Source organism: Archocentrus centrarchus, chromosome 4, assembly GCF_007364275.1.
Source record: "Archocentrus centrarchus isolate MPI-CPG fArcCen1 chromosome 4, fArcCen1, whole genome shotgun sequence".
Lineage (NCBI taxonomy): Eukaryota > Metazoa > Chordata > Actinopteri > Cichliformes > Cichlidae > Archocentrus > Archocentrus centrarchus.
Window position 1 is genome coordinate 8,522,724 of NC_044349.1, and position 16,389 is coordinate 8,539,112.

Sequence of the window (16,389 nt, forward strand, 5' to 3'; positions counted from 1 at the left end):
GCACACTGCCAAAGATGTCTAAGTGCATCATTATTATACTTTCTATGGACATATGTGAAACGGGACCAGCCAGTCACCAGTTGGGGCCCTGAATGCTGAAAATCGGACAATTCCTCTCCCTGGTTCATCTCTAATCATTATGTAGTATTAATCTCACTGCTGTGTTAAAGCATGACTTTCTTGCCTTGTCCTGTTTATTGTTTTCTGAGTCAGTTTTAATTACTCACAATTAAAAAGTCACTTCATGTCATCTACACACAGTCTATCCACCCGGGATCTCATGGTGCTTCAGAAAAACTTTTAACAAATGAAACGGCCTTTTCTACTTTCCATGTTAAAAATAGGAAAAAATAAAAATTAATACTGTAGTTACAATATGATTTTAACACTTTCCCCACCAGACTATGGATTTAAACTTACCAGTGGATCAGTGATCATTCAAGACCTCCCAGAATATTTGGAAGGTAGAGGTATATGTAAATGTATTGTGGCACCTATTAATAGGTGGGATATTTTAGGGAGCAAGTGAAAATTTTGTCCTTAAAGTTGATGTTTTAGAAGCAGGAAAAAGGGGCAAGCATAAGGATTTGATGAGTTTGACAAGGGCAAAATTGCGATGGCTAGACGACTCTGTCAGAGCAGCTCCAGAACTGCAGCTCTTGTGGGATGTTCCCGGTCTGCAGTGGTCAGTATCTATCAAAAGTGATCCAAGGAAGGAACAGTGGTGAACCAGCCACAGGGTCATTCGTGGCCAGGGCTCATCAATGCACGTGGTGAGCAAAGGCTCACCCATGTAGTCCAATCCAATAGATGAGCTACTGCAGCTCAAACTCCTGAAAAGGTTATGCTGGTTCTGATAGAAAGTGCATCACAGTTTGTTGCGCATGGGACTGTATAGTCACAGAGCAGTCAGGGCGTCTACTGCCAAGTCCCAACAATGGGCACGTGACCATCAGAACTGGACCACGGAGGAATGGAAGAAGGTGGTGAATCATGTTTTCTTTTATATCGTGATTTTACATCATCATGGATGGCCGGGTACGTGTGCATCACTGGGTACGTGTGCATCGCTGACCTGGGCAAAACCTGGCACCAGGATGCACCATGAGAAGAAAGCAAGCTGGTGGAGGCAGTGTGATACTTTGGGCAATATTTTGCTGGGAAACACCAGGTCCTGCCATCCATGTGGCTGCATTCCCTTTCAAGGAAACAGTATTCCCTGATGACTGTGGCCTTTTTCAGCAGGATAATGTGCCCTGCCACAAAGCAAAAATGGTTAAGGAATGGCTTGAGGAACACAACAAGTTTGAGTTGTTGCCTTGGCCTTTAAGTTCCCCAGATCTCAATGCAATCCAATCCAATCCAATCCAAACATCAGTGGAATGTGCTGGACAAACTAGTCCAAGCCATGGAGATCCCACCTCACAACTTACAGGACTTAAAGGGTCTGTTGCTAACATCTTGGTGCAGATACCACAGCACACCTTCAGGGGTCTAATTGAGTCCATGCTTCAATGGGTCAGGGCTGTTTTGGCAGCAAAAGGGGGGCCAACACAAGATCAGGCAGGTGGTCATAATGTTATGCTTGATGGGTGCATATATCAAAAGAAAGAGCAGAAAGTTAGATGTTTACCTGTGATGAAAACACTGATTGCTGGAATATTTCCTCAGTGATGAGGCTAGTGTTAATATGCTGCACAGCACTAAACCACAGCTAAAATGTAATAGATAAAATATACTACAACAAAAGAGAAACATTAACAACAATAAAACTGATTCATGTTATCACCTTGAAAAGAAAATATTAATGAAAGTGGCCTGCTATCACATACAATGTGGCTGTTTATTTACATGGCATCACATTTACATGTGAAGGATGGTACTTTTAGAGACTTACCTGTCAATGATGCCACACATGTCAATCTGCAAGTGGCTGTAGTTTCCCAGCAGCCTTTGCTGCACTTTGATCAGGTCAACAGTTTGGTCATCCAGAGTCAAGAGACGCATACATCCTTGAAACACTGTGAAGGGGTTCTTGCAGTCTTGAGAGCTCTCCTGAGTGGGACAACCTGAGGAGGGAAACACATCTGATAGTTGAACTTTTTAATTATCTACATAATTTTATTAAATCTGGAATTGCTTTCAACTCCACAATTCAATCACAAACAAGGGACAACCGATTAAAGATAGATTTTCTCCAAAGAAACCACAAAATTTATTTCCATCACTTCTGTTAACCATGATTTCATGTCTTAAGTAGTTGCAAAAATGTAGACTGAGAAATCGAAATTCAAATCGTCGATAAAAAAACAGCATGTCATAAGACATTCGGATAAATGTAAGTTTCTTTTTGTTAAACCACAGATTTATCATGAAAACCAGTTCAGTTTAAAATAAATAAACTCTGCAAAATAAAGAAACTCGGACAAATTTGAGGTGTGTTTCTAATATCCCTTTTTTTTTTCTTTTTTGGAACAGGAGCATGTTTGCCATTGTGCTGCATCACTTCTGCTTTGAGCACTAATCAGTAAGCAAGAACTGAGAAGACTAATCTCTGCAATTTTGAAAGCAAAATATTTTCCCATTCTTGACATGGTGAATATGTGACGTCAGCTGTTCAGTGCTTCCTTTGTTGTATCCTTTTGTCATAATGCTCCAAAAGATTTTCAGTGGGTGAAAGGTCGTGGCTGCAGGTAGGTCGACTTCATACCCTGACTCTTTTACAGTGCAGAATGTGGAGTGCCAAGATCTAGTTTAAAATCCTTCCAAGCAGTGAATTACAATTAATATTTCAGGCACTAGCTGAGAATGGACGCAAACAAAGTCAACTGAGACACAGGATGACATGAGCCAACACGCACTGTAATTGCAGCTGTCATCTAAAAAGCAGCTCCTTCAGAAGATTATTCATAACTATTTTATTATATATTATCATTCATAATTATTCATAAGCTTAAATCAATCAATTCATGTCATTTTAAACACAGGGTTGAACAATCACATCTGAAAGCTGCACCTATGCACTCTGTGTGGAATTAAATGGTTTTTCCAATATTTGATCTTGTGAAAAATTAAGTTTTCACAGGACTCTATACAGTCCTGTGTACAGTGATAAACTAAGCCCACACAAGGGTTCAGAAGCATGAAGAACAACCTTTAGCAGGATAACTTTGAGTAATTATTTTCTGTATGACTTTATCTGTCTGGCACATCTCGATTGGTTCTTTTCTTTTTCAGCCATTCTGTTGTAGATTTGCTGCTGTGCTTGGAATCATTGCCCTGTTGCGTGGTCCAGTTTCAGCCAAGCTGTAGCTGTCGGATAGATGGCCTCACATTTGCCTAGAATACTTTGGTATACAGAGGAGTTTGTGTTTGACTCAGTGACTGCAGGGTGCCCAGATTCTGTGGCTGCAAAACAAAAAATCATCACCCATCCATCACTCTGATGTCTATGAGGTGTTTGTGCAGATATGCAGTGGTGCTGTGCATGATAGCCAGACATCTCCACTTTGGTCTCATCTGTCCAAAGGACATTGTTCCAGATGCCTTGTGGTTTGTTCAGATGCAATTTTGCAAACCTAAGCTCTGTTGCCATATTTTTTAGAGATTAGCTGCTTTTCTCCTGGCAACCCTTCCCTTCATGCTTGTCAGACCTGTTGGACCTGTTGGTTGCACCTCTGAAGCCCCCTTGTACAAAAGAGTGGCTGACCACCAAAGCTTTATTTCCCCACAGCCTGGTCCACATTCATTTTATTCATTCATGTGTGAAAGCAGCTCATAATATCATCATGGCTGAATATCCACTTCTTTTTATGCAATTACCCTCAAACTGTTTTCACTTACCACTCCATTATCATGCTCTGTGTGATGAGCCTTTACATAGATTTTAGAATCTGTGTATAAACCCTGATCTAAACCCGCAGCACAAGCAGTCCTGCGGTAGCTGCCACTCTGTACAATCCTGTGAATGCACTCCATGTTGTATACATCAGTGATTCATGCTTTGGGTCGATCCCGGCGGTATTCAGTGTCCAAGTACAACATTGCTACTCCTGGCTCTGTATTGCTCTAATTACAGTGAGACCGTCAGACACACAGTTTGGCACTTTTTTAAACCACAGGATCGGGGGGATGATGAGTCACTGCTCACTGTCACTTTAAATTTTACAAACTCTGAGGAAGATTTTGTTGGATCTGTTTTGCTTATGGCGCTCAAGATGACGCAAGCAGGATGTTTGGTGTTAATCACAATGTCATAACAATTGAGTTCACCCACAATTAGCTTAAGAGTTTAAAAGTGTGACTGTCGCTAAACTCACTGCCAGTTTTTAAATCATATGGACGCTGCTGTCTCTTAGAAAAACTGGAGCACCTCTTTTCTGTCTTGATAGCATTCATAAGCAGTGTATAAACTTTTATACTGCATTATGTGTAAGCACGTACGAGTGTCAATAACTGCAGTTCCTATTGCTCCTATTGCATGCAAGCATAGGTGTGTGAATAGATAATGCATAATTAAAGAAATGTAAAACAAGCACAAGAACTTTAAAAGGCAAATCCTGTACATTAACAAACATTTAACATATTCTTATAGCTGCTTACAATGTAACACATTAGTTATATTATAGTTTAACCAATTTAATGTACATCCTATACGTGGCAAAAAGGGTGACTGAAGCTGCAGTGTTATTGGCAATGTAATTGGAAAGGAGCTGTTCAAAGCAGCCCTCATTAATAGATGTGTGCAGTAGGTTAGTGTGCTGCATATACACCAATCAGGCACAGCATTCAAACCACTGACAGGTCAAGTAAAAAGCATCAATCAATGAAACACTTTGCTGGGAAACCTTGGGCTCTGGCATTCATGTGGATGTTTCTTTGATACGTATCAATCATCTAAATATTGTTTTACACAAAAACCCAGCATCCCCCCATCTGCATCTGCAGAGCCCAATCTATAGAGGCCCCTCACTGCAACCCATGAGACCCAGAGGATCTGCTGACAACTATTTAACGCACACCCCCAGAGGGGTTGTGTCCACTCTGACATATTGGACTGTTTTGGCATGGAAAGGGCCTGCACAATATTAGGCAGGAGCTTGTAATGTTGTAGCTAATCTGTGAACAGTTTGTCTTTTGTTGCATGTGTGTGCAGGATTGAAGGGAGAAAGTATAAAGGCCCTGCAGTATACTGCAGGAGAGGGGGGAAATGAAAAGAAGAAAACCTCAATTTAAAAATAAAAAGCAAAAGATGGTTCAGAGAGAGAGAAAGAGTGAGTGTGTGCAGTGGATTCAGTAAAGACAAGACAGGAGAAAAAAGAGAAGGAAGATGAGAAGTAGAGCAGCCAAAAGAAAGATGAGAGATGAGGGGGAGGGAATTGAGAGCCACTGAGCAGCTTTATGACTTTGTCCCTCTCTGGGTGGTACTAAACCTCCAAAGGAGATCTGGAGATGATAATTATTACCAGAGTACCTGCATGAATTTTAACTAGCTCTAACTTTTGATGTCAGCAGTTTCCCTATTTTTCACAGCAAAACACTTACGTATGCTTACAGTATGTATAATCTTTTAGAAATGCTGAAAATCTGTCCAAATATACACATAGAAATACATAAATGTGAGCAGTACATGATGCAGGTGTTCTTACCACCAAAGAAGAGCTGACTGTCTGAGGTGAGAGGAAGTGAGATGCTGATGTGAGCGGTGGCTCCTTCATCTTTGTCCACTGTGATACTTAGATGATCATGTTTGAAGTTCAGCTCCACATAATGCCACTGACCATCATTCAGACCTGAGCCTGAGAGTTTCCAAACACACAAATACATGCAAAGTCCAAAACAGGGTATTATTGAGTTTTAATTTGAACATGACCTAGTTTTAATTTTAATTTCAAGTCTCAAGAAAAAAAAAAAATTCCAGTTAATTTTTTCACTTAAATACACTTATTGGCCACTTTGTTAGATTCACATTGCTATAGATTTTGGTTAAAATTGACACAATAGCATCAGAGCTGCTGCAGATTTGTCAGCTGCACATATGTGATGCAAATCTCCCATAACGTCACATCCCAAAGGTGCTCTATTGGATTGAGGTCTGGTGGCTGTGGAGGCCATTTGAGTACAGGGAAGTCAGTGTCATGCTCAAGAAACCAGTTGGAGCTGATCTGAGCTTTGTGACATGCTGCGTTAGGTTGTCTTGACCATGCCTATATGCCTAAATGCTGCCATGTGATTGGCTGATTAAATATTTGTGTTAAGAAGCAGCAGGTGAACAAGTGTGCCTAATGAAGTGACCAGCAAGTGTGCTCAGCGTATGCGCACAGAATGGACAAAGTGGGTTAGTAGATCCAGAGGTGTTGAACTACTGTGACTGAACCTACCTGCGCTGAGTTCCAGCGAGACCCTGCCAGGTTTACTGATCTGTAGACGAAGCCTAGCCTGGCTCAGGTATAGGAAGACTGAGCCATCCTGCTGTGGGAGGCCAAAGGTCAAGAGCAGACCTGCCTTGTTCCACGTCCTGAATTGCAGTGTTACAGAAACTGGCCCTGTTGACCATGATGTAAGGCCAGGCAACTGGAGGAAGCTATGGGAATCAGTGAATGTCACGGCGACTGAAACTGGCTCAGCACAAGAAAAGGTCACATTGCCCTGAGAACAGGAGGAGGGAAGCGTGTGAGAGAGAGAGAGAAATGATTATAAAAGAGATAATAAAGCATGAATATTCATCAATTGCAGAAGCTGACTTGGTTTGACTGGATGTCACAGAGGTCTCATCAGTACCTCTCTGAAAAAGGACACCTGTATTACCATATTGATATCAGCTGAACAGCTAAAATGCTGCAGGCTTCATTTGGAAACCTGAAGCATCAGAGTCAGAAAGGTTTTGTGTCTGTTTGTGCCGCATGTTCAAATTTCTGCACTGCATCAGAAAACAGGAATGATGCAATAATGAGAGAAATATATTTTATATAAACAGTAGTGTGTCAGCAGAAACTCCCCTGCTTCAAGGTTTCTTCTTTTTCTGCTCCTCCACTTGTCTCATGTAGCTCTTTTGCTTTGGGCTTTTTAACATCAGAATGTAGATGTGATGACACTGGTGATGATAATGAAGGAGATTATGATGATGCTAATGATGCTGATGATGGGTGTAAAAAAATAAGGAGGATGATGATGCAGATGATGAAAATAATGATGATAACAATAGTAATCATGACAGTGACCATTAGCATAATAATGATGTAGAAAAGAGGGGGAAAAGGAAGAGACAAAATAAACTAAAAGTCTGTGGGGGATAAAAATTACCAACTTGTTCAAACCTTCTCATCCTGTAAGCATTTTAACATAGGGATGATAAAGGATGTTAAAAAAACAGCTCACATAATTAATTACAATCTTGACAAAGAGACAGCCAAGGTCAAACTGAGCTTTACTAGAAAATATCATTATCATGAGAAAATAAGATTTTTTTCTAGAAAATGCAACTTGCTATTAGGTATGAATGTGTAAATTGAAAATGGTCTTAAACTTGTCACTTTTTCTGTCATTTTATGTGGTCTACCACTTTGTGGCTGAGTTACTCTTGTTCCAAATCACTTCCACTTTCTTATAATACCACAAACAGATAACTGTGGAATATTTACAGTAGTTGCAAGTAATTTTCATGACTGGACTTTCTGCACAGGTGGCATCCTATCACGGTACCATGCTGGAATTCACCGAGCTCCTGAGAGCGACCCATTCTTTCACAAATGTTTGTAGAAGGGGTCTGCATGCCCAGGTGCTTGTACACCTGTGGCCATGGAAGTGATTGGGACACCTAAATTCAATAATTTGGATGGGTGAGTGAATACTTTTGGCAATATAACGTAGTACCACTGTGCTGTGAAACCCATTTTTTTCCTGACTGGGGCGTACTCGCATTTGAAGCAGTGTGACATACATTTGGACGACCAATAGGAACACAGAATGATAGGGGAGTGGTCATGTATAGAGACAACCATGGTTAGCCGCAAAAAAATGACATAGTACAGGCAGAGTGCACTCAACCAGCACATGCTGGAAGGACTATCACATTGTGTCCATATTGACTACAAAAACTGTAAACCACTGATCACCACAAACTTATACACAAATGTTTAATTGCTAAGTTGAATTACATGATGTAATGGAGTACATTTAACATCTGCACATTGGTTCAGTCGATGCCCAGTAAATGATTCAGCAGAGATGCAGGTATGATAGATGTAATGCATTCTTACACGTAACACACAACCATGGTATAAAGTGAGAAGAAGGTGTAAAAACGATGCAACAATAAACAATTACACAATAATGAATTTATCCTCAGAAATCACTTTTTTTTCCTAAGAGGTTTGTAATGGTATATGGGACCCAGCATAGCAGTTCCTGCAAAGAAAGCTGCAAAGAAAATATTCTGGATACTTTGCAGAGATTAATGTTTTTGTATGTTTATATGGTGATGGTGGAGGCAGTAAAGGTATGAATGGCATAGAATCAAACCAAGGACTTGCTGCTGAAGAAAATGAATGTGCTTATACATCTTCAGCATTTATTCAGGCTTCTGAATGCATACTGTAAGCAGAGATGCTTGAAGCTGAAATTGTAAGTGAACATCAATGAATATTATACTTACAGAATACATGTTTTATTCTATGAGGTGGCTTTGGATTCAACTTTTTTGAGATCATGTTTATTTTCAACAGATTTAACAAGGAAATCTTTGTGTTGGAGTGGAGGTACTTCACTAAATGGTGACATATAGCAGTCTTTTTCAACCTGAGACTGTACTCTTGATGGATACATAGAGAGCATGTCCTCATAATTACAACTATATAAAAAATAAATCAACATTTAAATGAAGAAGACATCAACATTAGTTTGTGGTCATGAATGATAAGATAGCACTATTACTATTACGCCTGTGGTAAACTTAAATAAAACATCTCTTTGGTCTTCTATTGAACTCTAAAAGGTAGAAATGCTGGAAGCACAATGACTCACCACTACAGTGACCTGTGGGCTGCTGTGTTTGGCCAGGTCTATCAGGTTGATGTCGCTGTACAGCAGGTTCTCCAGGCAGCCGTGAAAGTTCCTGTTGGACAGGATGGGTTTCTGCAGTCCGTGGCTCTGGACAGCTGCCACAGTGAGCTGCAAAGTAATTCCAAAACACATTGCAATAAAATTCCATCCTCCCTCTGAATGATGTAAAGGTTGCTGTAAGAAGCTTATTCACAGAGCAAGCTGCCTTTTAAGGCTGAAAAATAACATTAAAAACACCTCTTCATTCCCTCAATACACTCACACAGTTACATTATGTATTGAATAGTCCCCGTGAATAACCCTCTCAAGCTGGTATGGCGCAGAAACCACCCACCTTCGGCCTTTTCATTCACTAGGAGAACTAATATGACTTGAATGTCCTGTCTGACTTATTTAACAAGTAACTCACTCATTCAAATTCACACTGCTGAACAAATTAATATTTCTGCAGGAGTGGATGCTCTTTTGACACATTTGCTTTAGAGTGCGTGTGTTTTTCTTCTCACCGTGTGAATGTGCCAGTGACTGAGCTCAGCCGGTGTGTGAACCTGCTGTGTATTTTTATCCACAGTGAGGTTGAGGTGAGTGCTGAGCCGCTCCAGCTTTACGTGGTGCCAGTGCTGATCATCAAGCAGACTGCCCAGAGAAACAAGAAGCTGACCACCAGAGGATGAACTCACACCTGCAACACAGAAGGAGAGGGGAGAGGGAGAAAGGTTGTCATGTTGGTGTCATAATGCATTTCAGAGAGGAGCAATGTCTCCAGCCAAGGCAGAAATCTCCTGCTAAGAATCTTTGATTTTTTTCTGAAGTTTATTACCTCCAAAGCACTTCAACATGAACATCCATAAAACATTTTTAACAAGGACAAACATCCTTGAAGAAACTAGTCAGTGCTTTCTCCGAGCAAGAACACCTATAGGAAGGTTTGTGTTCGATCTATCAAAACAAAAGGCGCCACAGAAAGATTGCTGCATCAGTGGAATATTTTTTAATCTGTGTTTCAAACAGGAAGCAGGTCACAGAGGTCACCCTCTTCCGTTACAGAGCACATTTCTGTATGCTGAGAGGGAGGAGGACAGAGCACGATAAATGATGATGCTACAAAATGATAGCGGGACATAATTAATGACAGACCAAACACCAGCAGGTCTAAATTGGTGGATCCATCTCTGCGTCCCCCAACGTGTTGGGAAAGAAAAGTGGTTCTGCTGACAGAAAGAGCTACAACAGAAGGAGAGATATACACCAAGTCATTAATTATGAAAGACATTTTCTTCAAAACAGAAAGCTATTTCAACTTAAAGAGTTCTAACTCCATATCACACATTAACGTGTGCTTATGTGTCTGAGGGAGCACTACACAAAAGGCTGATAAATGCTGGAAAATTGGTGGTGGGGAGTTAGAAAGAAGAGAGTTTACAAAATCGCCATAGCCTGCTCCGTGAATCAGTTTGAGGGGTGAAGCTACATTAGCCACTGCTATCATAACCCAGGTAGTTTTTACAACCTAAAACAATAATTATAGTGATAGTGAATAGTAATTTACAACTTGCCAAATGGATCAAATTATGGATATCAGCCTTAGGTTTCAACAAGGAACTATTATGCAGTCAAAGTTGCAGCACTAACTTTTTCAACTGACTACAGTGCATCGAGATATATTAGAGGTATTCTAAATTGTCTTTAATACCTGTTAAGTTAATTTTTTTTTTCAGTATGCCACCAGCACTGTGAATCAAATTTTAGTGGCAGCCACAAACGCTGAAAAAAATGGATGTTACAAAAATAGCAGTTATTTTAGTCAAAAGGCCACTTGTGGCTAGTTCCTAAAAGCTACTTTGCCCCAGTAGATTTCCAGTGTTAAAATGCCCAACTTTTTAGCAGAAAAAACATATTTACAGTCTGGTTGAATAAATGAAATGAAATGATATTAAATTAAATAAAAAAAAAAAATAAAATAGGGTCTGGTCATTTTAAAAAATCTTTATAAGAGCTAAAAGTGGAATAAAAGTATACACATCTTGCTAGCTGTTTTTCAGTGTCGCATCAGTATATGGTTAAAATCTACTGTGCTTTAGTTTATTTATGCTAGTATTTCTTTATTCTTAGGTTAGCACTAAGTAGCCTGTGTGTAGCGCTCATACTGTAGATTGTAGATACACCTTGCTAATGAAGCTAGCCCATGTTTGCTGATGAGTTAGCATTCCAGCTTCTCATTAAAATATGTCTGGCTCCAAAAAACAAAACAAAACAAAATACAATTCAATAGTTCACAAAAGTGATCAGTATGTCCAGCTTGTATAACCAGTTTGTACAGTTTTAATGAAACAGATTTACTGAGCATTAAATGCATTTCTAAACTTTAACTGAAATTGTTATTAAGTCATTAATGTTTAACGTTATCAAAACAAACAAAGATCTGAAACCAAGTTTTCAGGGGCTTTAACAATGGAGCTTTGGTCAGGAGCTAACTAGCTTAGCTTAGTACAGAGATAGGAACAACATGGGAAACAGCTAGCTTGGTTTCATCTACAGTGGCTTGCAAAAGTATTCACATCCCTTGAACTTTTTCACATCTTTTCACCTCACAACCACAAACTTAAATTAAAGTGATACATGGTTTTCAAAATTTAAATCAAATAAAAATCTGAAAAGTGTGATGTGCAAAAGTATCCAGCCCCTGTACTCTTTTACCACTAAATAAAATCCAGTGCAATCAATTGCCCTCAAAATCACTTAATTAGTCAACAGAGTCCAGCTGTGTGTAATTTAGTCTCAGTATAAATATACCTGCTCTGTGAAGGCCTCAGTGGTTTGTTACACTAGTGAACAAACAGCATCGTGAAGACCAAAGAACTCAGCAGACAGGTCAGAGATAAAGTTGTGGAGAAGTGTAAAGCGGGGTTAGGTTATAAAAACATATCCCAAGCTTTGAGCATCCCAAGGAGCACTGTTCAAGCCATCATCCAAAAATGGAAAAAGCATTCTACAACTTCAAACCTACCAAGACATGGCTGTCGCCCTAAACTGACAGATCAAGCAAGGAAAGCACTGGTCAGAGAAGCAGCCAAGAGCCCAATGGTCACTCTGGAGGAGCTGCAGAGTGCACTCCACAAATCTGGCCTTTATGGAAGAGTGGCAAGAAGAAAACCATTGTTGAAAGAAAGACACAAGAAGTACCATTTGCAGTTTGCCAGAAGCCATGTAGGGGACACAGCAAACATGTGGAACAAGATGGTCTGGTCAGATGAGACCAAAGTTGAACTTTCTGGCCTAAATGCAAAGCACTATGTGTGGCGGAAAAGTAATACTGCTCATCACCCTGAACACACCATCCCCACTGTGAAACATGGTGATTGCATGCTGTGGGGATGCTTTTCTCAAGCAGGGACAAGGAAGCTGGTCAGAGTTGATGGGAAGATGGATGGCACTAAATACAGGGCAATCCTGGAAGAAAACCTGTTGGAGGCTGCAAAAGACTTGAGACTGGGGCGGAGGTTCACCTTCCAGCAAGACAATGACCCTAAACATACAGCCAGAGCTACAGTGGAATGATTTAGATCAAAGAATACTCATGTGTTAGAATGGTCCAGTCAAAAGTCCTGACCTAAATCCCATTGAGCATCTGTGGCAAGACATGAAAATTGCAGTTCACAGACGCTCTCCATCCAATCTGTCTGAGCTTGAACTATTTTGCAAAGAAGAATGGGCAAAAATCTCAGTCACTAGATGCACAAAGCTGGTAGAGACATACCCAGAAGACTTGCAGCTGTGATTGCAGTGAAAGGTGGCTCTACAAAGTATTGATATGTGGGGGTGAATACTTGTAATGTCATGCTTTTCAGATTTTTATTTGATTAAAATTTTGAAAAACCACGTATCGTTTTTGTTCCATTTCACAATTATGTGCTACTTTGTGTTGGTCTATCAATTAAAATCTCAATAAAATACATTTAAGTTTGTGGATGTAACAAAATGTGAAAAAGTTCAAGAGGTATGAATACATTTGCAAGCCATTGAAAAGAAGCCCATCTTCCTCTTGCTTCCAGTCTTTATGTTAAGCATAAGCAAGTAGTTTAAGTGAAAACAGAAATAGAAACCCTTAATTTACTTTAATGAATCTCCTTCTCATTCTCTGTCAGTCTTAATTCCCTTATTCCCCTTCTCCTTGCCTACATGTTTATTAGGAAGCTGAGAGAAAGCCGGGTCAATCTGAGAGAACCATTATTTGCCACTGTCTTAATTGATCAAGTCAAAGGAAAAAAGCTTTGTAACACTACAATAACAGCTTGATTTAACCTGGCTGAATAGACTAATATTGAATGTTCTTGTGTTAAAGCTGATGGGCCTGCACTGAACACTCTACTATACAGGAGTCCAATGTCCCCGACAACTCCCCGAGGCAGTATTGCCAATCATTTTCTGTCTGCTATTCCATTATGCCTCTTCACTCAAGCACTAAATCTGTTTATGGAGGGTGACAGTGACAGGTCTTATCAGGAGATACACTGTTATAATTGTTTTAGGATTTTAGTATCGTGTGGTGTCAGCATTTGAAATGAGACTTGACTGCAAAAGTAACACACTTTCTCAACCCTTTAGTCACAATTACAAAATTGAATTTCTTGACATACAGAGAGAAAAGGACAGAGATATCCATGGTAAGAATTTGACTGTTGGCTCCTATATCTATGGAGCTGTTTTTAAGAGTGGGTTTCAGATTTGTTTATTTCATGTATACACATTCTTGTGTATGAGGATGGTGGGATAGCAGTGGTGTCAAACCATTTCACTGTTCAATGGCTTTGCAAAAGATTCAAGATTAATTTAATTATCATTATACTACACAAGGGTGCACGACAAAATTGCAGATGCAGTCACCTCCATGCTACTAATCAAAAATCCCAAATTAATTGAGTAATTTAGTAATTAAAAAGCTATTTTCATGGTTTTGAAGTGTTGAAAAAGACCAAAAAAACTGCAATCCATCAAATGGCCACTTGAAGCTGGCTCCAAAAGGAAGTCAATTCCCTTAAACTCCCCTGTTAAAATGCCCCATTTATTGCATAAATAGCCCTGGTTAGCATGGTACAATATGGTTTTGGTCTGTACTGATTTCTTCATGGCAACAGTATGAAGATACATTTTGATAGGTTAGAAGCCAACCATTTAAATAAGGGATACAGTTGTATATAAGTAAAGGCTGTGGCTCTTTTGTGTTATTCAACTTCTTAATTTGGTAGTTCAGTACATTGTCTCTTAAGTGTGTATTTTTCAATAGCCCAAATTAGCATCCCATTTACTACCACAGAGAATTAAGGATAAAACTTGCTAATCAAGCTACCTACCCTTTGCTAGTATTAGCCGGTAAAAGTGTAAGACAAAAAAATTAATATCAACTGCCAAAATGCCAAACTATAGTCCTAAAAACAATAGGCGACGCCAAGGTGGCTACGTCCATCTTTGACATACACTCTGTAAGTAAACCTCAAGAATAAGATGCATTTTAAGCTACACTGGCTGTAAATACAGAGTGCATTTGTTTACAAGAAATCTCAATGGATGCCCTTTAAGAGATCACTAAGATGTTATCCTGAGGGGAACAGAAATGTGTTTACCAAATTCAGTGGCAGTTCTTTCAACAGCTGTCTAAAAAACTGACTAAAAATAACAGAAAACATGGAAACTCTGGGAATTACATCGAGATCAAAGTGCTAGATAGTCTCTGGTACACACTGAGTAGAAGATAATGATAGCAAGGGGTGATTTTATGCCCCAAAGCTGCTAGTTCCATGCTGCCATTGAAAATGATAATTTTTCTAAAAAAAAAAAAAAAAAAAACTGCAAACAAAAATATTCCTTTATGACACACAGTGGATCGGCATATTCCCTTTCCAGTTATCCCACTTACATGCCACCTTTCCTTAAAAATGACTTATAATTAGTAAGTTTCTCGGACTTTTTTGAATTACTTTCTAGAAAATCTGCTTCTTTGGAAATATTAATTTTACATTTCCAGTAGTAAGTGCAAAAGACAAGAAGGTATGGTGATATTTGTCAGTGTAGAAGTAACCAGAGGTTTGACCTATTAGGCATATATTCCCAATATGTCTGGTTTGAGACAGTCAAGTGACATTTAGATTCATTCGTTCTGCTACAACTCTCTAGTCTCAACCTCTCCAAAGGCAAAAGAGTGGACAGTCATTTACATTTGCCTTTAAATGCTGAGCTATGTGTGTACCTTTATGAGCTTCTACAGATACATTCTTTATATTGGCTGCACCAAAAGAATGGTAGTCCCCCCCACCCCACCCCAAAAAAAGGCTTAACGTAAATCGCTGTAGACAAAGTGGAATTGAGTAAGCAAATGCAACAGCAATCACCACAGTTAAAGTTCATTGTGTTCTATTTTCTCTGCCAACTGGCACACTTTGTCCAAAGACATTCATCTCATTTCAACAGCACTATTCAGATGCCTCGGGGAAGATCTAGTTGTAGCATTTGTCGCTGTGTGCAATGAGCAAAATGCTGATTGTGGCAATGTTTTGCTACTGTAAATGCTGAAATATTCCATTTTAAAAAGCCAGCAACCACACAGTGAACACGGCATGTCCTCGCTACTGAGAATACAGAGACAAGAAAGTCTTTCACTTAACATGCAGCTTGCCCTGCACGGATCTCTGATGCCATCCTAATATCGTCAGTGATACTTAACACCATTTGTCCAAAAGGCACCGGAGCCCTCAGCACATTTACTGCTGTGTATTACAGCTTTCCAATGGCAGTTCAGAATTGAAGTGAATTATGAAGCAGCAGGCTACATTACAGCAAACTGACATTTTGATAAATGTAAAGCATAGAGGAAATGAGATGGTTTTGGATAGCGGACATAAATCTTAATGAGCCAGTCAATTTATTCCAACTGCCTGGACAGCCACAGGCAAACAGAGAGGGTCTAAGTGTCTCGCTGCATGTATTTGTTTGTCTGTCTGTCTCCTCAGTCACTGTCTATTGGGCTGTCTGTCATTCCTCTCTTTCTGTTTTCATTCATTTACTTATGCTAATGGATGAAAACGTTGAAAACACATTCACCCTGGCTGAGCTCTTTATGTTTTTATGTGCTGTACATATTCCCAGTTCACAGTGTTAGACGTCATTAACCATCTTTAGCTCCTCTGTGTCTCAGCCAGCTTGTTGTTCTCATGAAGTGACATGAATCACTGTTAAAGAGAGGACCGGGACTGACAGGATCAAGCTGCCAAAAGGGAGAGATAACTGTGAAGAACCTCAGAGAGTCTCTCACATTCTTCTATGTTTAGATAATGC

At 39.7% G+C, this 16,389-nt stretch overlaps 1 protein-coding gene across 1 annotated transcript in view; it reads right to left on the reverse strand.

Moving 5' to 3' along the window:
- LOC115778741 (contactin-associated protein-like 4) overlaps positions 1-16,389 on the reverse strand; it is a 109,758-nt gene that overhangs the window by 38,554 nt on the left and 54,815 nt on the right. The window contains exons 6-10 of the mRNA XM_030727021.1: positions 9,567-9,742; positions 9,022-9,168; positions 6,381-6,648; positions 5,649-5,798; positions 1,898-2,069 (exon numbers count right to left, since the gene is read on the reverse strand). Of these exons, the coding sequence (XP_030582881.1) occupies positions 1,898-2,069; positions 5,649-5,798; positions 6,381-6,648; positions 9,022-9,168; positions 9,567-9,742 (913 nt within the window). The remainder of the gene's footprint in view (positions 1-1,897; positions 2,070-5,648; positions 5,799-6,380; positions 6,649-9,021; positions 9,169-9,566; positions 9,743-16,389) is intronic.